Source organism: Silene latifolia, chromosome 8 (assembly GCF_048544455.1).
Source record: "Silene latifolia isolate original U9 population chromosome 8, ASM4854445v1, whole genome shotgun sequence".
Lineage (NCBI taxonomy): Eukaryota > Viridiplantae > Streptophyta > Magnoliopsida > Caryophyllales > Caryophyllaceae > Silene > Silene latifolia.
In genome coordinates this window covers 28,367,464-28,390,973 of record NC_133533.1, presented here as the reverse complement: position 1 = coordinate 28,390,973, position 23,510 = coordinate 28,367,464, and the positions used below count along the sequence as shown (strand labels likewise).

Genomic DNA, 23,510 nt, shown 5'->3' with positions numbered 1-23,510 from the left:
GGATAATATTTGCGGTAGAAAAAAAATATCATAAATAAAATTTTTGCGTACATTTGCATAAAAAAAAATTGTAAAGTTGAAATGACTACTATGTGGTAGTAATTTGAGAGCCCCAAATTTTAATTAGGTTTGAATTGATAAGGGATGACAAAATCAACCCGACCCGAGAATAACCCGAGCTTTCATGACTCGTAACAGACTTGACCCGACTGACCCGAAAATAACCTAATCCTAAACCACCCAACCCGAAAATGACCCGACAAAACATAACTCTAATTGACCCGAAAAGACTTGAAATATCTTTTTTCTCTTAATCATTGACCCGAAAATGACTTGACCCGACATAACTCGCTTAACCCGTAACAGACCCGACCAACAAACCTGAAATGACCCAATCCAATCCGAAATAACCCGAAAATTTGATAACCCGAAATGTCCCGACAGAGCCCGTCCCGATTGACCTGTTTGCCCGGCCCGGAACCTGAATGGATCGGAACCGGAACCCCAAAAAATCACGGACTGAAATTTTTAATTCCGAACCGGGATCGGACCGGAAAAATTTCGGTCGAAGACCGGACCAGAGTTTTTCTTAACATACACACTTTCAAATTCCGGTCCAAAAATCCGGTCCATCGGATGAAATCAAATACTTACAATGTTTTTTTTAAATAATATTTTAGGAAAAAAATATCAAGTAACAATAATTCCGGTCTTTCGTCCGGGTTGTAAAAAAACGTCCTTGGACCTGACTAAACCGGAAACCGAAATATTAAAAATATTGGACCGAAAATCGGATCGAAATTTCTGATTCCAATTGTGATCCAAGACCGGTCCATTTTCCCGTCCGGATCGAATATTGCACACCCCTAATTATGACCCAAACTTTCTCATTCTCATTTAACCATTTACGCAACTTCCTTTCACTTTTCAGGTTTTTCTCAATTTATGGTCTACTTTCTGAATTTAATAAGAATAATAATAGTCTCCGATAATTTGTTATGTGGATGATCAAAAATCAAGGAGAAGGGAAGAGACCATTTATATGGGTTGATATTGAGTGATCAGTGTACAATGAGTTATGTAGATGATCAAATTATCCTTTAAAAATATTTTAAATATAAAAAGGCACAAATGAATAACCCACGTAAATTGAATAAGTAAAAAAATGATCAAGGTAGATGGAGTAAACATATAAAATATTTCCCCTTGATTAGACTTTACAAAACTGACCAACCCGAATACGAATCGAGGACCCGAATATGACCCGAACTTATTCAATTCGACCCGAATTTTATTATCGGAAAGTGACTGTTATCCCCTAATAATTTGAAAACAAGCATCCCGAAAATGATCCGTATAACAACCCAACCCACCACCGTAGTAACACAACCCCAATAAGATGTGATGTGCACCTTTAGGTATTTTTTTTCCTCACTTAAGCCCAAAAGTAGAAGATATATAGTTACTAACTGGTGGATGTAATCCTCTATAAACATATCAGAACTCTCTTATTTTCTCGATGTAGGACAACTTAATCTCCTAATCACCGTGTGGCGTGACAAACTCCCCCCACTTAATTAAGTCTCAATTCCCAAAAATCCCCAATTTCTAGGTCAAGTTTCATAAATCTCAATCACATAATCGAAACCCCCAAATCCTAAGTCACTTCCCAGCAGTAATGGTTAGAATAGGGTTCTATGACTAAATGTAAGATATAGAGAAGATGTTTGGATGAAGACTTATCAAAGATGGATTATGGATGAACAATCTCTTAATGGGTCTTAAATCTTCTTGCTTAATCCTTAATTAAAGGTTAATAATATAATATTAGGATTTTGGGTGAGTTTTAAGGTGACTCTAAAGTGATTGAGACTGTTCATGGGAATATATAGGGGTTCTAAAACTCTTGTTTCGACATAAGACAAACGAGTGAAGTCTCTCAACGAACTCGGCTCAACAGAGTGACGGACCCACTCGGTCGAGTGACCTCGCTCGGCCGAGTGGTCACCCTACTCGGTCGAGTAGGTGCCCACCAGGACTCCCACACAGTACTCTCAGTCGAATACCCCCTCTACTCGGTTGAGTGGCCTTAGAATAACACGGAGTATTACAATCTTCCCTTTTAAAAAGGAACTTCGTCCTCAAAGTTCGCACTCACATATGCTTTCCGGTTACTATGCCTAGTAGTTTGATGTTTTACTCCTTTTATCTACTTGCGATGTGCTATAATTGTAATTAAAACTAGGTAATTGTGCTTATTATTACGTTTCCTAACCCCTAGAAATAAGGTTACGTCCACGGTTCGAAATCATACCTCATTAAAAAGGTGAGAGAATCTTTTCTTCATGGCCTCATCGGCCTCCCAAGCCGCTTCGTCCATATTGTGATTGGTCCAAAGTACTTTGACCAATACTGTCTCTTCGTTTCCCTACTTTTTGGTCTAGTATATCCCTAACCACTTCTTCGTAGGTTAGTGAGTCGTCTAGTTGTATTGACTCGGCTTGTATAATATGGGATAGGTCGCTCACGTACCTTCTTAGTTGCGACACGTGGAAAACATTGTGAACCTTGTCAAGTGCGGCCGGAAGTGCCAATCGGTAGACTAATTCCCCGACTCTATCCAAGATTTCATAAGGTCCAATGAAATTTTGGCTTAGTTTCCCCCTTTTCCTAAATCTCATGACTCATCTCATTGGTGACACCTCCAATAGGACCTTGTCCCCCACGTTGAACTCAACCTCTCGACGTCGCAAGTCGGCATATCTCTTTTGCCTATCTTGTGATGCCCTCATCTTTTGACGTATTACTTGAACATGTTATATCATGTCTTGAATCATTAATTTGCGGCCTCCATTTCTTCGGCCCCATCGTCCCAATATACCGGGTTTCTACACTTCCTCCCATATAAGGATTCAAATGATGCCCCATGCCAATGCTTGCTTGATAACTATTATTGTAGGAGAACGCAATCAAGTCTAGCCTACGTTCCCAATAACCCCTAAACTCCATTACACAAGCTCTCAATATGTCTTCCAAGGTTTGTATGGTTCTCTCGGTTTGTCCATCGGTTGCCGGGTGAAATGCGATGATCATCTTCAATTGAGCCCCAAGCGAGCCTTGGAGTTGTTGCTTTAGATATGAATCTTGCATCCCGGCCCGACACAATGTCCTTAGGAATAACAACTATAAGACCGTTATGTAGCAAATACTAGCTTAATTGGAGAATAACCCAAAGTAAATATTTAATTATATTTATATTTTACTTTTAGCTTGATAACTCGACATCTTATGTTGTATAGCGACATATTTAAATTTATAAGTTATTAATATAAAATATTAAGTTATCAAAATAAAATAGAATATTTTTGTACAAGTTTATTAACTAATTTAGTTGTATTTTTGTTGGTTTATTAAGTTTTACTTCGTTTTTTAAAAACCTTTTTAATCTTTATTCTCGATTTCAATTCTAAGTTTTTATAAAAGAAATTTGGGCTTCAATTTTAAAACCTATAAGTTTAACTTGACTTTTGTACTATACTTCACTCCCCATTTGTTTTTTTTCCAATTTTCCTTTTCTATATTTTCGCTTTTTGGGTGTGCGATCACCCATGGACGTTTCTAAAGGATGATTCATGCCAGTCGACCCCAACCATTTTGGGATTAAGGTTCTGATGTTGTTGTTGTTGTAAGCTAGTTCTATGTATGAGCAATTTGTGTATAAATAGAGACTAGAATAATGACGCTTGAGAATGTCAGTCATTTATTTTAATTTATTTTTAGCGACTTATGTATAAGACCCAGAGTTGATCAATTGGCCTAAACCTCACCTAACCCGACCCGCCCGTACTTTACTTGGCATAGGCATGCATTTGAGTCAAAAAGTGAGAAATTAAACTTGGTCCAAAATGGTCTGATTCTTTAATTGGGCCAGGTATAGGCCCAATGTTTGGCATGGTCCCGAAATATGATTATTATAATGAAAAATAAGAGTAATTAATCTCATTAAGCGTCCATACATATTCTTGATCTTTATCTTTAGTAAGTTTAGTAATTGTAGCCGTAAACCTTTGCACATAGTATGCAATACAGATTATGGTGATTTGATTACTTTAGTTACTGATTCGTAGATGACTTGATTTTTTTGGGTATTCAAGAAGGGCGAACCCCAACAAAACATAAGGAACTAACTAGTTATTACTTGGGGAATAACAATCCCAAGAACATCTTCTCTAAGAATACTACGGAGAATCCAAGGTAGATAGTCCAAGATTGTAAGAGTTGTAGATGAGTAAACACTTGAATAGGCATAACGAGCCAATCACCGGCACGATTGGCCTTATTGTAAGCATGTTCGATCTTAAACACCCAGCCTGCAACACTAATAAGATCCTTACAGCATTTGACGAGTGATCAAAAATTACTACTAACAAGTTGTTCTTTCTGAACCAAACTAATGCACGCCACATCATCCATACATACGAGCAACCTGTTAATGTGACAATGCCAAGCTCCTCAATATGACTTATATGCCTATAATGAGTATTTGTTTTAATATTTTTTGTTGGGAGGGAAAAAAAAATTAAAACAAATACCCACCATAGGAATATAGTCATATTGAGCAAGGAATAATAGGGACAAATGATGCATTAAAATCCTATTTAAGCTGGTACGAGGAATGAGTTTGAGTCAACAAAATAGGCCCATTTGTCTGACTTAACCCGACCCAACCACATATTAGGCCTTATTTTGTTGCTCGGTGTCACGGTCCGCTACTTTTGCCGGACCGTGGCGCGCACCCTTGCCCGTCTCAAGGCAAGATGCAAGCGACAAGGATCTTCGTACTAGTGAGGGATCGCCCACTAGCACGATACTCGGGTCTCGGGTCGGTGTGTGTCGGGAATCCTAGTCACGATTATCAAGTCCGGCACACGAAAGCAATAAAAGTAAGCAATACGATTATTGAAAGCAAGCAACAAGCAACAACAAGCTTTTGGATGAGAAGCGGTTTTTCATTGACTAGCACCTCTCAAAGAGGCAAATTTGATAGTTTGGTCCTGGTAGCAGGAAACATTGAATTTACAAGTTTAGTGTAGAATAGCGATATACCTATTTATGGAAACCTATTCTAAAACTACTAAGAAAATACTTACTACAAATGTACAATGGAAATGAAATTACATAAGCATAAATAAATCTAAGGGTTCAAGTGTGCGGATCGTCACACTCTCCCCCACCTAATCTGTTGCCGCCCTCGGCAACACAAAAATCTCGAGCGGCGCTTCAGTGAGACATCCTCGGTGAGCTGTGGCCGTCCATGCTGCATTGTGGTTTGGCTTTCTCTTGAGTCCGGCTTGTAGATACTTCTCGGTCCACACCATGATCGGATTCATCGTCCCTTCAAGAATAGAGTGCATTTCCTTGACGGCGAGACTCCCGAACATCATGTCCTCCAAGTTTATCACTCGCCTCTGATCATTCTGGAAAGTCCAAGTCCTCGTTGCTCGAGCGGAAATTTTGCGAGATCGTTCAAGGTGCTTGCCCCATCGCACCTTCACCTTGTCCATCACCACTTCAGTACCTGCATTCAAGGGTAAGTGAGTTCTCCAGGACGCCGAATCAGCATTTCGGCGCGGCCCCCTAATGGTACGAGGCCTTCTCTCTTGGGTCGATTGACCCGCAAACCAGGACGTCGAGTCAGCACATCGACGCGGGCCCCTAATGGTACGAGGCCTTATCTCCTGGATCGACTGACACGCAAACCAGGACGTCGATTCAGCACATCGACGCGGCCCCCTGATGGTACGAGTTCTATTTCTTTGGGCATCTCGGCCCTCATTGTCTACTCCTCGGTGAGGGGGTAGACTCTTCTTTCGTCCCCCAGGCCACTTAGCATCGTAGTTAGCCTGGGTCTTGTTCGCCCTCGGCTCTACCGAACCTTTAGGCATTCTCCAAGGTCGCATCCCTTGTTTCGGCGTCGGTATCACCCTCATAGCCGAAATTCGATGCTGCCCCTTGTCTTCGTCCCTGTCTACCGTCTTCACTACGATAGACCCCATTAGTAGCATCGATCCGTCACTCGGTTTCAATACCACCAATGCTTTCTGAAAGAACTGCATCCCGAGTACTAACTTGAAGTCATCCAATGAACGGTGGTGAAGTCGAGCTCCCCCGCCCACTCACCCACTTGGACCGCGACCTTCTTAGCCACTCCTTGGACGCGTCTCATTTTCCCATTGACCGCTTCAGGCACTGTTAGTATCCCGCGTAACTAGCCCCAACCGATCCGCTTCCTCTTTCGTAACAAAGTTATGGGAGGCGCCCGAGTCGATCAAGGCTCGTGCTTGCTTCCCATTCACCATCAAGTCCACGTACATGAGACCGTTGGATTTCTTGGCGGAGGAATCTTCGTATTTCCCCATCGCGCTGATCCGTTGGAGTGAGCCCATCCGTGGTTGGTCTTCACCATCACTCGAGTCTTCGTTACACTCTTGGCGATAGTCGGCCAACGCCCCATCAAGACGTTCTTGAGCCCCTTTCGGCATCTCTTTGAACATGGCATTGAACTCCGCTTTGCTCGGACAATCGGCCATCTTGTGAGGACCCTTGCACACAAAACACGCGAACGGTCTCTTCGTCGTGGAAGCAGTAGAGTTTCCCGCCTTCGAAGACGAGCTTGAGGGCGAGTTTGTAGTGCTCGCCGATTGGGCTTGACTTCCTTGTGAGCGGAACCGACCGTTCCCAAATCGAAGTGGCGCTGTTTTTTGGCCTTTGTCCATTGTACCCACTTTGTGACACACCGCATTCCCCGTTGGTGCCACAACTCTTGGTGCCTCTCGCTCCCCATGAAAGTCGAGCAGCGCTCCGCAGCCGATATGGCCGAAGACGAGTTTTGGGATTACGCCTCATGACCTCTGTTGAGCCCACCTCTTCAACTCATCAATGAATTCGAATGTCCTGTCGTCTGTCTCGGACATTTCGGTAATCTCGAGCATGCATCTTTGAGAATTCCCTCACATATTCCCGGATTGATTTGGTGTGCTTGATTTCCTTCAACTTCTTCCGAGCAACAAACTCCGTATTCTCGGGGTAGAAGTGATCCTTCAAGATCCTCTTGAAGTCGGCCCACGATGTCACCGTAATCGTGCCCGCATCGATTTCCTTGTACCTAGCCCTCCACCACATCTTGGCATCGTCGACTAGATACATACTTGCCGTGACAACTTCCGCGTCTTCGTCGAGCCCACTTACTCGGAAGTATTGCTCCATATCGAAGATAAAGTTATCGACCGCTTTCGAATCCCTCGCCCCATCGTAGGCACGAGGTGGAGGGGCCTTCACCTTATGGCTCCCCACAAATTTCCCGTCATTGGCCACCGCTTTCACGAGCGTGGCGCAAGTGTTCTCTAACATTTCGACCTTTCGATGCAGATGATTGATCTCTTCCTCCCGATCGTCGGGGATCGCACCACTGATCGCTTGGATGCGGGTGTCCATCCCGTCCACCTTCGTCTCAAGGTCACAAACCGTCTTTTGCAACTCCTCGAGGCTCGCAGCCATTCGCATAACGATGTCCTCGAGTTTGGGAAGCTTGACGTCGATTGTGTCCTCTAAGGCATCCACTCGGTCCTCGATTGTTTCGCCCATTTTCTCGATATCGATGAACAAATGCGGCGTGCGTAAAACCCGTCCGAAGACCGGGGCTCGATACCAAATGTCACGATCCGCTACTTTTGCCGGACCGTGGCGCGCACCCTTGCCCGTCTCAAGGCAAGATGCAAGCGACAAGGATCTTCGTACTAGTGAGGGATCGCCCACTAGCACGATACTCGGGTCTCGGGTCGGTGTGTGTCGGGAATCCTAGTCACGATTATCAAGTCCGGCACACGAAAGCAATAAAAGTAAGCAATACGATTATTGAAAGCAAGCAACAAGCAACAACAAGCTTTTGGATGAGAAGCGGTTTTCATTCATTAAAGACCTCTCAAAGAGGCAAATTTGATAGTTTGGTCCTGGTAGCAGGAAACATTGAATTTACAAGTTTAGTATAGAATAACGATATACCTATTTATGGAAACCTATTCTAAAACTACTAAGAAAATACTTACTACAAATGTACAATGGAAATGAAATTACATAAGCATAAATAAATCTAAGGGTTCAAGTGTGCGGATCGTCACACTCGGCCTAGCCTGTTATCCTTTTTCATTACATAATTTGCAGCCTCCCTAAAAATGGTTATATCTGTCTTAAGTTTAAAACGGGTTAACATACTTTTTGTCATTTCCAAAACATTTGACTTTTTGTCCTATTTAACTATTTGACCCATTTCACGTGTAAGACGGATATATTTGTCTTAACTCTTAAACAAGAATTGATGCATAATTTGTAACAACAAATTATAGCTATTGCTCTTTCATATATATAATTGACTCAAATTAAATTGAAGATCTTAAATTCACAAACAAAGTTAAAAACGTCAATTGTCACTATAATGTCCTGTTCTTTTGGATTGAATGGAGCTGAGTTAAACTAAATTTAGCAAAATGCTAAACTGAACTGAGCTAATAAAGAACTAAATTAAAATGTTTTGAGATAAATTGAGTTGAAATAAGTTGAGTTGAATTAAAGTGAGTTAAAATTAAGCTTTAATGAAATATATTTATTTTTTTCATACAAAGTATAAACTATAAAGCATCTTCCTTTTCAAATCATCAAAACGAACGTTTAAAAACACACGCCATCCCGTCATCCCGTTATTCCGTTGCGTAGAACAAACCAATTTTTTTTTTTGAGGGAAAACAAACCCAAGTTTTCACTTCTAACACCAACCATTTTTCCAATACTATTATTCTGTACATATACAATAACCCAAAATAAAAAATAAATAGTAAAAATAAAATAAAAAAATGCACAACCGTCAACTGACAACCACAACCACCGTACCAACCACCAAATGGGACACCAAACAAATCCTCGACGTCCTCCCTTCTTACATCTCATTTTACCAAAACTCGAATCCGAAACCGAACCGAAACCCGAACACCAACGCGGAACGAACCACGATCTTAAAATGGTTTGCCACGCTGTCACCTCCACAACGCGTGGCACACCTCACCATCATGGACCCCACCTTTACTCAACTCCTCCTCCTCATGCTCCGCCACGTCACCAAGCACAACAACCACGTCACCTTCTTCGTCCTCGCTGACTCGCCTGGAGCGCCTGACCTCCTCACGCGCCGATCACGTGGATTACTCGCCCGAGTTGCCGACGAGTCGACTCGCCGGCTCTCCTCGTCAATCCTCCTCTTCTCTTCTTGTGAGGGCGTTGCGGCTTCAAACGACGTCGGTGCGACCGATACGGTGTCGTTTCGGGAGGAGGTGGTTGCTGACGTGGATGAGTTTGTTGGATTGATGGATGAGGTATCAGGGGGCGGGTTTTTAAGCGGAGCGTCAGAGGAATGGGCGGAGCTAGGGTTAGAGTGGGCGGAGATGCGGTGGTTGAAGGGGAAGGGGTATTATAGCTTGGATGAGTTCGTGGCGAATCGAGTTGAGGTTGCATTGCGAATGGCGTGGTTGAATAGTGGCGGTGGCGGTGGTGGAGGTGGAGGGAGGAAGAGAGGGGTTAAATTGAAGGAGAAGGTGAAGAATGTGGTAGGGTTAGGGATTAATGTGTATTGGAGGAAGAGAGGTTGTGTTGATTGGTGGCAGAGGTTGGATCATGGTGTTAAACGGAAGATTTTTCGGACGGTTTTAGGGACGGCTGCCAAATCTATGGTATGATCCTTGATGATCTTGTGTTCAATTTTCGTTGATGCATTCATTATAAATGGAATGATTTGGTTATCATACGACTTTGTTGATGTTGCATTGATTGAATTAGATTATGTCGTGTGATTGCTCGTTACTCTTGTGTAGAATTTAAAGTGGCCATATCTTAAATAGGATGATGTAAACATAGGACTAAATTGTTTACCTTTTTAGGGGAGAATAGTGATGAGAATAGTTTGATTGGTGAGCTTGGCCGTATCTTAGGGTTAACATTATCTTCTAATTGTGATCTTCGCCGTATTTTGGGTAAAGATATTAGGGAGAGAGGGAGGACAGTTTGGAGGGGAGGGTTGAGAGTAAGGGGAGAGTCAGCGATATGGAAAATGAGAGAGTGTGTGTGTGATGCAGGGTTGCCGAATTCGCTCCACCCCCTAGCGAATCGCGAATCGATACGATCGTATCAATTCGGGATTCGTTAGCGATTCAGTTCGCCCTAATTCGTTAGGAATTCGCCCAAAAAGAGCGAACTGAAATACTTTGCCAAAACAAGGAAAATTGAAGAAGAAAGTAAAGTAAATGAGAGATACTTACACTTATGTATTCATTTTGATATGAAGTTAGTAAATTTAAAGGAAAATTGAGATGGAGGACGAGGATGGAGGATCAAGGAAGTAGATGAAGGCTGTGTGGTCACCATTGATGAAAGTTCTGACTTGATTTTTAATGCTAAATTGAAGAAGATGAAGATGAGTTGAATGGGTTTGAGGTAATGAAGATGAGTTGAATACAGTAGTTTTTTTTTTCTTTTTGATAAAAATGAAGGGTCTTTTTGGCAAATCATAAAGGCTATAATGATAGACAAACTCAAAAAGTAGTCAAGTAGACATCTAGATCTTTCTTCAGAATAAAACATTTTCCAACTTGTAACTTGTGCCTTCTCTAGGTAATGAATATGGCCCTTGAGTTTTCCTATTGATTCCAAATTTTGTTGGTTAATTAATAAGTTTCACTCTTTTTAATTTCTTTTATCATTAATTTAAGTATTTTGCTAAAATTATTTTTTATTTTATTTGTTTTGTACATTAAGCGAATTGATACGTATTAGCGAATTATATTATTTATTATATTATTTTTAATACGCTCAACGTATCGGATACGCTCAATAGAGCGAATCGCGAATTCGTATTACGAATCCGTATCGAGCGTATTACGTATTCGGCAACCCTGGTGTGATGTATATACTTGCACTGTTTTTGATCGGTTGAGCTCTGCTCGAGTAGAGGTATAGGGATAAGTGGGGGAGGGAAGGAGGAAAGGATGGAGGGTGAGTGGGAGAGAGATTGTTCATTTGCTCTATAGGCGCATTGTCTTGTAATAGTAATTCTCCTTTAAGACGGACTTGCAATAAGTTAATGCAAAACTATGTCACAAGTGAAACCTAAAAGGGTCACTAGTAGCCTTAAAATGATCCCCAATGGTATACAACGATTCACTAGGACCAGTGCATCAGTTTTTGTGTTGCAAAAGTTAGCTTCTAGAGTTATAGGTGTGGGGATCAACCTGTGCTGAAATTATATTCTTACTTCTGATTACTATACTTTTGTAGACTGAGGATATTATAAAAGATGACACCAAAGTTTCGGATAATGATTTGGATCTTGGTTTGGGAGTGCATCAATATTTGGAATGTAGTTATCGTAGTTCATCCAGCATGTCCACTGGAGATTTTTTACAAAGACGTGCTGAGTTTGGTTTGACCTCAAATCTGGGTGAATTCTCCTCCAAGCTTCCTACTTCGTTAGTGTGTGCCATAAATAGGCTGATTGTACTTCAAGCTATAATAGCTCTGGCCATAAGCCCTCCTCTTGAGGATTTTGATAAAGAGAAGATCTTTTTCAGCTCTTTGGGTTCTGTCAATTCGGTTTCAGATGTTATTTTAAGGAAAATTAGAGGATTGCTTATGGTGGTTTCACTTGATTCTACTAAGTTTGAGCTATTGGAGGAGGAAAATCGAAAGACTACGATTACCAAATCCAAAGAGAAGTCAACAGCAACCCATCGTAAGAAGAAGGGGAAGAACCGTAATTCAAAAAAGTCAAGTACTGCCCTGAAAAATTCTGATAGTGCCTTGGTAGCAGACAAAACTCTCAAGGTACTTTTCCTCTCTGTAGCTCTTGGTTTGCAATTTTTAAATAGTAATGATGCAGCTTAGTCAGTAACTACCATTTAATTTCCAGGTTAGTGAATCTCGTTCAACGTGTGCGAGCACATCTGGTGCTACTCTTGATGTACCTGATAGGTCAAGCTCTGCGGAAAAGGGGGTAACTACAATGTTCATCGCTGTATCTGGTTTCATTGTTCTATTCAAGCTGTCTTACATTCTTTTGTAGTAAAAGAGTATTGAACAGTTAACTTCAAACAGGAAAATGTTGAGAAATTGCAAAATTCTGTTGCAAAAAAAGGAAAACAGAGTAAAAAGAAGCTCCGTGGGAGGCTTGACCCTTCAAAAAATTTGTCAGCCGGAATGCAGACCTCTTTGTCTTCCTGCAGTACTTCAAAATGTGGGAGAGAGGAGAGTGGTTCGATTGCTGTATCGAAAAAAGCTTCAGTAGATCATTGTAATTGTTTAACAAGGGTTGAGAAGCAGGATTTTTCGCCTCGTGACACCAAGTTTGTAAATAGACACAATGATTCACCTAACAGTGAAGTAGGAGGCTTGGGTGCTTCTCTGAAAGATGCGCCTGATCCTTGTGCTCAGTCTGGGCCAGCTTTAAATAGTGTGGAGAATGATGAAATTGTTTCCAAAGTAGTGAATGTGAATCATTCTGCAAATCCGGATATATGTTCTGCTGCAGTGACACCAGGAGAATCTCACGGAGCTGATCGTGACAGGGATTCTATTATAGTGAAGAGAGAGGAGTCTCATGGTCTTAACAAACATCAAGACTGTTATAAGGATCGTGTTGTCAGCAAAACAGTTCCAAAATCATTCTTATATCGGAAAACTGTGGATGTGAAAAATGAATCTGTCATGAGGCATGAACTAGATAATCTTACTAGGTATAAGGGACCAGTATTTCCATTATGTTATCCATCGTATGAGTGGCCCGCTGCTCCTCTTCGTTTGGCTAGCTTCAACTCGCAACATATTCCTCCTGCTACTGATAGATTGCACTTAGAGGTTGGTCACAACCGGCAAAATCACTATCAACATCCCTTTATAAAGCAAATACATCAAGTGAAGTCTTCCATCGATGGAACTGGTGGCAGGATTATGTCGCGACCACTACCTGCAAGTGTAGATTGGCCTCCCATATTACAGACTTGCAGCTATGATTCCACATTTCTTGCCAGGCAACAAGCTACAGCACAACAAGGTTTTGTTGCTCAATGTCCTAAAAAAAGTGCAGTGAGTAGTGAGGAAGATGGAAATTTTTCTGCAGAGTGCTATGACACATCTGAACAGTTGATCACACAAGAAGTAGTTGATGACTATGATAGCCATTGGGTATCCGAAGAAGAATATGAAGTACATGCTGTCTCTGGCATAGACTATAATCAGTTTTTTGGCGGCGGCGTTATGTATTGGGATCCTTCTGATTATCGAGGTAGTGGCTTCTCTCGCCCTCCGTCACTTAGCTCTGATGACAGTTCTTGGGCTTGGCGTGAAGCTGATATGACCAGAACTGTTGATGACATGGTTGCATTTTCGTCATCTTATAATACTAATGGATTAAACTCTCCATCTGCTGCTCCATTTTGTTCCCCTTTTGAATCAATGGCTCCCGTACACCAAGCGATAGGTTATGTTAGGCCAGGTCCGCCAGGAAATGAAGGAAAAATGGTACATAATTCTTCAACTTTGACAGATTTTGAAGCAGAAGAAAGTGTTGCTGGATCGTTAGCAAGTTTACCTAGTGATAGTGATGCCAAATCTGGAGATTCACTTCCTTACCCAATTCTGAGGCCTATTATAATTCCTAATATGCCCAGGGATAGATCAAGATCTGAGTTCAAGGGCAATCATGATATGAGAAGTCCTCGTGTTCCTCCTAACAGGCGTGAGCATCCTAGAATTAAACGGCCGCCCTCACCTGTAGTGCTCTGTGTCCCACGTGCTCCTCGTCCTCCTCCACCGTCACCTGTAGGAGACTCAAAAAAGCATAGGGGTTTCCCAACAGTTAGATCTGGTAGCTCTAGCCCGAGACAGTGGGGTGTAAGAGGGTGGTTTCATGATGGACCTAATTTTGAGGAATCACATGTACGTGTTGACGGTGCCGAGGTGGTATGGCCATCGTGGGGAAATACTAACTTTTCTTCTCGGCAACTAGCTCAACCTTTACCTGGAGCAATACTGCAGGATCGCCTGATTGCAATCTCCCAATTACCTCATGATCAGGAACATGTATGTGATGTGTCTAGTTTGTACGATTAGTCGCTTTGGAATTTATTTTTCCAATGGTTTTCAGTTGTTTACTATATGTGCATTGCAGCCAGATGTCGCACTTCCCCTGCAACCTCCTGAGTTGTTAAATTGTCCTACACGAAAGGCATCTCTCCCTCTGATGCAAAACCTTCTTCATGACGAGATTGACGCCTTTTGTAAGCAGGTAATGTAGTTTCACGAGCGTCTCTTATGTTGGCTGGTGAGTGTCTACTTGTTCCTTGTGTTTTATCAAGCATTTATTCACTAATAGTTCTCACATTGTTTGGTTATCTCAAGGTTGCTACTGAGAACTTAACTAGGAGGCCTTACATAAATTGGGCTGTTAAGCGAGTGACACGCTCCCTCCAAGTTCTTTGGCCTCGTTCTAGGACAAATATATTTGGTTCTAATGCATCTGGCTTATCCCTTCCAACAAGCGATGTGGATCTTGTTGTTTGTCTTCCTCCAGTGAGAAACTTGGTGAGCGTTACATACTTACATTGTATTCCCTTTATTTTTTTGGCAGAGACAAATTTTTATGATGCATAAAATTACAATCTGCATTTGTAGGAACCCATAAAAGAAGCTGGAATCTTGGAAGGTCGTAATAGTATAAAAGAGACGTGTTTACAGGTATACTTAATCCAACTGTGGATGTGTGCTGTACCTGTAATTTTTTTTTGACTTCAATGTCTCTACTGATTTTCACCAACACTTTGTTTAGTTACAAGTTGAAATTTTTTTGATTTTATGTATAAGAAGTCAAGTGGATCCCTCGACTCCCTCTACTCTATTTCCCTCCTATCCCACTGTGAAAATTGAAAAGTTCCCCTCCTTCCATTCCCTTAATCCAGACAAGGCCTAAGTTTTGCCTAAATTCTGAGCTGTAATAGACTTGTTATATAACTTGAACTTAGTTGCTTCCGAAATAGAATTAAACTATTTTGTCTCTATCCACTGTTTCTTTATTACTTTTCCTGTCTTTCTCAATGCTGTCTTCTATCTAAATAGCCAGTGAGCTGTAGCAGACTGATCACGCTGAATGACTCAACTAAATGGCCTGACCATGTGTGGGATATTGACAAGTTAGGGACTAGGGTCAACCTCCCTCTTGACCATTCCATAAGCAGACTGGTCTGATTCGCATACGATGTTTAAAACAGACAGGGGAGGGAAATGAAAACAAAATCAATGAATGGAAAATTGGTCAATTAGTTGCTGTTGTGATGTTACTCAATCTTATTCCTTGCAAGCTCCCACCAAAGAGAAGAATTCTTGTAATAGAACAAGAAATGGTCGTCTTGCTACTGTTCATATATTTGATTTAGATGAGCTTGTTGAAGAATTGATACATCTAAATATGTAATCACCATCATATCATTGGATGTTTTGTTCCTGATTTACATGTCTCTCTCTCCAACTTCGTCGCTTTTCTTAAATATCTTTCTCTTTTCGGGACTCTTTTGTCATGCTGCCCTCCATTATATTGATTTATAAAATACTATGGTTAATCATATGATGAAAGAGTGGTAGCTTAAATTGCTTGTAACATAAAGTTGATGCCTTGTTGGTAACTTCTTGTATCTGATTAGATTCAAATATTGTTGTTTTAGGCTTCCTTGAATGTGAGGGATGCCAAAATATTACTATCTGCTGTTGGATTAATTGATGATTGAGTTAATCATTTAGTGGTTTAAGTTCATGCACTATGCGGTATAGTTCGTGTTGTTTTTGCCTGTCATTCGTCTGCTGCAAAAAATTTCTTATGTTTGTCCTCTGTGTTTCATGACCCTATCATAGTTTTATTACTGCCGCTTTGCCTAGTTAAATTGGATTGGTCTCTAATGAGTTTTTCTGGACACCACCAATTTCCAGCATGCTGCTAGGTATCTGGGAAACCAGGAGTGGGTAAAATCTGATTCTTTAAAAACTGTGGAGAATACAGCGGTAAAACCAATTTTCTAGTATTTTATTTGCCGCTCATGTACTTACATTTTCTCCCTTTTTTTACTATTCATTTGGTACATCTCTTTTTTTTTCCCCTTCTTCCTTGTAGATTCCCATTATCATGCTTGTGGTTGACGTTCCTCATGACTTAGTGACTGCACCTGTTATGACTCATCGTCACACTTATTCAAGTGAGCAAAATCAATTAGGTAGTGGTCAAAGTTTTAGTCAAACTGATACTGTTGCTTCAGACAATTCTCCCTCAATGACGGGCCCAGAGCTGTTCAAGCAAGATTCTGTATCAGTGCGCCTTGACATTAGCTTCAAGTCACCATCACATACAGGGCTACAAACAACAGAATTGGTATATGATTCTGCATATGATTTATTAGCTGTTGTGCTTTTTCTGGGAACATTTTGAAATTTACTGTTTTATTTCTGAAAGCTGGTTACGGACTTACCCTTTGTTAGAATGGAATACTGATGAACTTTAGTTTTCTACCAACGTTATTTAAATTAATAATGCCAAACAAGATGCAAAAATTGCATGGCATCGGTTATAGACGTAAGTTTATGGGCCATTTTTCTATTTGAATAAAGAATGTGATATCTTCTAAAAGGATGATTCATGTCAGCCGACCCCAAATCATTTTGGGATTAAGGCTCTGATGTTGTTGTTGTTGTAAAGAATGTGATATCTTCTATAGTGTAGGTAGCATATGTCGTATTTGAAGAAATCAAAGCCCTTTTAATCAATCGGCTTTTTGCCACTGTCAGTTATGTTGATATATAGATGGAAAAGCAGTTACATCTCTCCCAGGTATTTCTTGATAGTTTACCCGCTGCGTGTGTTATGCAGGTGAAACAGCTCACTGATCAGTTTCCTGCAGCTGTTCCGCTCGCTTTGGTTTTAAAGCAGTTCTTAGCAGATCGCAGCCTTGATCAGTCATATTCTGGGGGTTTGAGTTCGTACTGTTTGGTAAAGTCTCGGCTATGCATAATTTGTGTCATAAGAACTTGCTGTTATTGCTCTTTTGTTGTTACAAGCTTTTTCTAGTGTACCCTTATTCTGTCTTTCTTCCGCCCACAGTCCCACACTTCCTTTATCCTATTGTAGTCGATTTTTTGCTGCAGTTCTCATTAGCAGTCTACAGATTCATGTTTTTGTCAGTGTTTAAGGCCTCTTTCACCCTTGTTTTTCATCTCATTACTGCTGCAATAGATCTGGCCAATAGTTTTCACCCTCACCTTCTGAATATTGACCGGCTTCCACTGTACATTGTGAGGTCACCAAAGCTGCATTTGCTGTCTGCCAGTTTTGGTGGCAAACCAGACTCTTAAGATCAATTTACATAAAGTTCTGGAGAGAAGCTACCTGTCGGTGCTTATAGTTTCACATGAAAAGCAAGATAGAGTCAGCTGTCCATTGGCTTTACATGAAAAGCAAGATAGAGTCAGCTGTCCATTGGTTTTACATGAAAAGCAAGATAGTGTGAGCTGTCCATTGGTTTTAAATTACTCTTAGTTCCTTTAGTCTCCTGTACTAGGTGTTAGAAGCATATCATTGTTCTTTTTTCACGATTCATAGTAAGTGGAGCAAGAACAGCATAGAATATCTATATGGCAGCAAGTGTCACTGGAATACAATATCTGTTTGTAATTGTGCATCTACAGTAACTAAATTGGAAGTATGGAAGTAACAATGTTAAAAAAATTCATCTTATGCACAGTTTGTTGCATTTGCATGATGTGATTCTACTTTAACCATATTGCGCTTCTACTTTATAACTAAATTGGCACACAGTCAAAATTTATCAGCTTATGTACATATTTGTACATTCTCTTGATGTGATGATAGATAAAAAAAATAAGGGATATTCTCTCGTGTACCCCTTAACTTTTTCATTTTCTACGATATACTCCTCTTTTCATGCAAAAAAACTTTGACCGTCAATAACTCTTGGCTACAAGTTCAGAATACGATAAATTTTGTTTCCACATTGACCGTCTTTAAGATGTCTTCAGTTTGAGAAAAAATTCACCGACGTCTCAACTCGTAGTCGGGAATTATGGTCGGTCAAAGTTTATTCGTTAAAAAATGTTTGACCAACCATAACTATCGGCTACGAGTTCAAAATGAGGTGAATTTTTTTTCAAATTCAAGGCCTTGACGAGATAATTTGTTTGAAAAAAAAATTACCATTTTCTGAACTCGTAACTGAGAATTATCGTCGGTCAAAGTTTTTTTGTGAAAAACGAGGGGTACACCTTAGAAAACGAAAAAGTTCAGGGGTACACAAGAGAATATCCCAAAAAATAAAAATATGTGAATATGCAGTGGCATTTGTAGTTAAAGGATGCCATATTAAACACACTCTTGGGTTATGATACTCACCCTCCTATCTTTTCCTCTGTATTTTGTCATAGGTGCTGCTAATAACACGGTTCCTCCAACACGAACATCATCTTGGCCGGCCTATTAACCAAGTATTACTCGAATGAATCTACTTTTGCTTCAGTTTGTGTATTTTTTTGGCTGTTTGTGGTTGGTTTTGGTGAGGTGGGTGGGAGAAACAAGCTTTACTGTAGAATTTCCTTCTGAACTTTCTATGATGGATTTGGAAAATGAATTCTCAGCAAGTTGGTTTTAGCTTAAGTCTGACTGTCTGAGAAAGAAATGCTTGTTTAGATTTAACATCTGTACACCTGTTGACTGTTGTTTAGGACACTTTGGTCATCATCCCTCTATCCTTTGGTTGCCTGTGGTGGTGGTATGATTGACGTGGAAAATGTGATGTATCTTGCTGAGGTTCCTGAAAATGTGGAAGTCTGTTATCAAATGAGACAAGATGGATAAACTTGCTAGGTTTCTATTTTAAAGTTAAATAGTTTTGATGAAAGGTGACTGGGTATATCTTGGAAGGTATTCATGGGAAATCAAGAGGTGTTTCTGGTTTGGCCATGTGCTTTCTGTGTGTCTTCACCGTTTCCGAAGTCCCTTGAAAATTGCGTGTGATGATATTCAGATCAGTTGGTGGAATCCAACTGTAAGATGAAGTTGTGGTATGTGGTATGTGGTATGTGGTATGGTGTATGCTATGTTACTTGTGCTTGGATACAAGTTTATATCCGAGTGTCAGACCCGTCACCAGTCAATTTTTGTGATCCTGGTACCTTATCAAGAATTGAAGACATGGGGTACTGGAACATGTTTTGTAACAAAAATGTAATCGGAAGTTATATATTTAAAATTTTTAAATGAAATAGTTAGATGTTTGTGATATTAAAGCTAATATTGTTAAAATCGTGCTAAATGCGTCATGAACCATTTGTTCCTACACTTTTGTCACATACGACTATCCGAGTCACTTTTTTGTTTTTGGTAGAAGTGTAATATTGATAAGAACCACATACATATCCCATACCAATATCCCGAGTGTAGTGTCCATTACTGTCGAACAAGGGGTATGGCAACAGAACTGAAAAATCGAAGTACCTTAGGCGGTATAAACCTTTGGTAAAGTCCATAGCATTGATGAGGGTTTCAGAGTATATGACTGTCGCTCTGTTGTGAATAAGTAAACGGCATTTGAAATGGTTTTGGTACTTGCAAGTAGGAACAAGTAGATGCAACATAGGTAACTTTTGGTGAAACCAATAGCATTGATGAGGATATGAGAATGGATGAGTAGGTCTCTGTTGTGGCATTTGAAACAGTTTTGGTACTTGCAAGTAGAGATAATGACTTCATTGAAAGGTGTATCAACTGAAAAGCTGTGTTTGTGTTGAGAATTTTAGTTTATTTTTGTACTGATTTATTGACATGGGAATAACACTCTTGCAGAATCTTGGAAACCTTTTCATGGATTTTCTTTACTTTTTTGGGTGAGTTGAAGGAATTTATCCATTGTGTTTATTTTACATTCTGGTGAACTTGACGTGTATACATTTTGATGCTTATGTATTATACATGCCTAAATAAATGAATCCAGGAATGTCTTCGATCCTCGACAAATGCGGATCTCAATACAAGGGAGTGGGTTATATATAAATAGAGAAAGAGGATATAGGTAACTCTTGTTCAGTCAGTAGATCTGTGTTTTGATAATATCTACCGACTGCTTGATTGCTATCTTGTCTGATGTTACTTGTCGATCTAACTGCAGCATTGATCCAATTTATATCGATGATCCTCTCTTTCCAACAAATAACGTGGGGAGAAATTGCTTTCGGATACATCAGTGTATAAAGGTGAGGCTCCTTTGATTGCACAATGTAAGCTGAATCAATCTGGAATCACTTTTAATTCCCTCAATTTATGGATTTAAATCATAAAAGCATTCTGGTGTCTTGCCAAACCCTCGAGAACCTGTTCTTGGATCTATCTATCTTTATTTGTGAAACAGGAAGCAAATAATGTTTCTTATTCAGGCATAGATGCTTTTTTCTGATATTTGTTTTCCAGAATGGCATTGCTTTGTTCTTTTATGGGAGATAGCAGGGGAATGGGTAGAATGAGGGAAAGGGAGAGAGCGCGATGGAGAGGAAGAAATGACGACGCTTGATTTTCTTGGAAATTTGTCAAAAGCTAAACCATACTTTTGAGTTCCCTAATTCCCGTAGAATATTCTCATTTGATATATTTTTGTTTTTATTGAGGGACGGCTATGGTTGTGGAACTTATTAAAGGGCAGTTGTGCTGTGTCATATATACTCCTATCCTGGTTAAACTTTAACAAGCATGTAAAATTCTGTAAAAAAAAAAACAAGGATTAAAATTTTGGAATTGGACATAAGATAATAATATTCATATCATGCAATCAAGAGGTTGGAGGGACCTCATTATGCTCAATCCTGATTCTCAGAAATCATATACGTGTTATTCAAATGAACTACTGATAATGAGGCTGCTACTGGTGAAAATGGGAGTGTCACTCGTCTCTATGCTCCACCCTTTTTCAATAATGAAATGATATTTAGTGCGTAGATTTTTGATATATTGTGAAATTACAAAGTAGCCTCTGATAATGAGGCTGCATGAAGCAGTTTTTGGTGAAGGACATGGATGCGTCAGAGTTAAATACTAGATTTGAAGGCATAATGACAGAATTTTTTGGTCCAAGCGATTTGCATGGCTGCCTAAATAATGACTATGATTATGATATTGTTAGCTTTGTGCAATCATGTAATACAGCTTAATTATTCTGGTATATCCAGGCATTTGCAGATGCTTATTCCATATTGGAAAGTGAACTTTCTTGCCTTGGTGTTGCGGTCGATGAGAACACAACACCACAGCACCGACTTCTTCAAAAGATCATACCTAGTCTAAGTCTTCCATAATGAGTCATGGCCTCTTAGACATTGCCACATTTCTTGCTGGTATGCTGAACTCTTATTTATTACTTTCACATGCTATAACAAGTATCTGTATAATAATCTAATTCAAGCATCTTAATTCTGTACTTTTGTTTGTTTAATTCTTTTTTTCACCTCTGACTTTGATTGTGATGAATTCCACAGGTTGATTGCTTAATCGACTTGAACACATCTCTTATTATGTTATTTGATGTTGATTGGATGCTCATTGGCGACTGGCTAGTATCTCGTATCATCTGGGTCCTTCAGTAAATGAGAGGATATTACACAGTTCTGTATCTGCATCCTGCAATATGCTCCTGAAGTCCTGATGGGTATCTTCACCCATGGTATGCAATTTTTTTACTGATCTATCTATCTGATACTGAGTGGGAAGCCGCTAGATGTCTAGAACACATGTTGGCTCCATTGAAAAATTTGCACTGTACATATGAATATATGATACCTTTACCGCTTCTCTCACCGTTATCTCTCCTTTGACTCCCTCAGTCCCTCTCCCTGATTTCTCAACTACGGTCTAAATTTAAACATTGCTTCTGGGTTTGGGTCTTTTCTAACCTTGTTTTTCTTTTATATGTCAACTGACATTGATGATGGAATGATATTGTTAGGTAATGCCAGGTAACTATGTGGTCTTCGTTGCTGATAAACTGGCTTACAAATATTGTGGATTAATGATGGAATTTGGATATGGCTCTCACAATTTTGTGTTTTGTGGCCATATATAGTCTTCTGTGATAGGGCTTCATCCTTTTAAAAGGTGAAAGCGAGCTTTAGGCATTGAAGTGTTTTTAGTTTATGGTTTGAATCATTTATGAGTTTGAGCTGGTGTGATGTCTTCCTATAGTGATGCATATGGTCCTTAATACTACGGGCGTGCGTCACATCAAGCAACAAGGGTGCGTTGTGACTCTTCAGTGCCTATGCTCTGATGCTCGATAGGTAATCTTGGCATTCTATGTTATATAATTAGTCTGGCTGTACTTTGTTTGAAATCTAGAACTTTAAGAGAGGAATTTTGACCACTGCATTTGCAGGCTGGAAAACAAAATTTGTATGAGTAATTATTCATCATGAGGAAATCAGTAATTATTCATCATACAGAAATCAATATGTTTTGCCTACCTGAGGTCAGCCTTCTCATATGATCTGATTATCTGTTTAGTTCTTAATCCCTCTTGTATGCTTAATTGGATGCAAATCCTACATAAAATGAGGTTTCTTTGTTGTTGGGTATTATCTAATTCATCCAAATTACCTCTTTTAAGTTTTGCGAACTGGTTATTATGATATGTTCTTAATTAGATTGAGGGTGGATGATATCTTTCCTTTGCACTGATAGGGAGTTTCTACATCAAATCATGGGATTGCTGCAGTCGGATAAAGATTAGCTAGGGACTGTAAAGGGCCGTGGATTTCACTTCACATGAGTCACCATTGGGGAATTATAAGAGGATGCACGAAGGTAGTACAAAGGGGAGGCGGGTTCGAATGTTCAGCATATAGTTCAGAAAACATCCGTCTCAAGTCTCTCAACCACCCGGCTGATACTTCGTTAATATGAGCTTTTACCTTTAGATAGGTGTATGTCAGCTTATATAGGTGTATGAGATTGGCCTTATGCCTCCTCCCTCCCGGCCTCATTCCTGTGTTGACTTATATCGGTCTGTACTTAATTTTTTCTCGAAAAATGGTGTAACTTATCTATTGAAGTCCAGCTGATTCTATATTCCATTCTATTTCAACCTTTCACTTGTAGTTTTATCTCCATCGAACTGAAACTTGCTGTCCTTGTTCACAACAGTCTAACCTATATCAATGGTGGCCTCGAGTTTTGAGAGTGTGCCCCCAAAGGCCGAAACATGCTGTTGTTAAAAGATTGTGAATAACATGAGAAACATAGTTCTGCACAAAGCACAATGGTTTACTAATTCGAATGTCAATCAAATATATATACTTCCTCCGTTCCATTTAATTCTTTACGTTTG

The 23,510-nt window shown here is 40.0% G+C and overlaps 1 protein-coding gene across 5 annotated transcripts; it reads left to right on the top strand.

The window, feature by feature from the left end:
• Positions 1-8,718: 8,718 nt before the first annotated feature.
• On the top strand, positions 8,719-23,265 carry LOC141596656 (uncharacterized). 5 transcript variants are annotated; one of them, XR_012522537.1, is made up of 20 exons: positions 8,719-9,776; positions 11,377-11,922; positions 12,008-12,091; positions 12,193-14,175; positions 14,264-14,380; positions 14,494-14,676; positions 14,767-14,829; positions 16,072-16,143; positions 16,253-16,507; positions 17,003-17,122; positions 18,571-18,630; positions 19,988-20,028; positions 20,136-20,213; positions 20,310-20,394; positions 21,361-21,605; positions 21,667-21,851; positions 22,134-22,282; positions 22,370-22,464; positions 22,560-22,652; positions 22,865-23,265. XR_012522537.1 is itself a non-coding variant. In XM_074416867.1 (16 exons), the coding sequence occupies exons 1-15, from the start codon at positions 8,907-8,909 to the stop codon at positions 21,484-21,486; spliced, it is 4,683 nt and encodes a 1,560-aa protein (XP_074272968.1). In that variant the 5' UTR covers positions 8,791-8,906; the 3' UTR covers positions 21,487-21,525; positions 22,370-22,455. The 5 variants fall into 5 exon arrangements, 2 of the variants coding, with proteins under 2 accessions (XP_074272968.1, XP_074272967.1); XR_012522538.1 differs by lacking the exon at positions 22,134-22,282 and having other exon boundaries at positions 8,791-9,776; XR_012522536.1 differs by having other exon boundaries at positions 8,791-9,776; positions 22,134-22,464.
• The last annotated feature ends 245 nt before the right edge of the window (positions 23,266-23,510 follow it).

What these genes read in the sequence shown, in the direction of transcription:
- LOC141596656 (XM_074416867.1), top strand. Translation starts at nt 8,907, where the DNA reads ATGCACAACCGTCAACTGACAACCACAACCACCGTACCAACCACCAAA. An exon ending in CAAGCTCTGCGGAAAAGGGG is followed by an intron (nt 12,092 to 12,192) that starts GTAACTACAATG and finishes AACTTCAAACAG; the next exon opens with GAAAATGTTGAGAAATTGCA. An exon ending in TTGACGCCTTTTGTAAGCAG is followed by an intron (nt 14,381 to 14,493) that starts GTAATGTAGTTT and finishes GGTTATCTCAAG; the next exon opens with GTTGCTACTGAGAACTTAAC.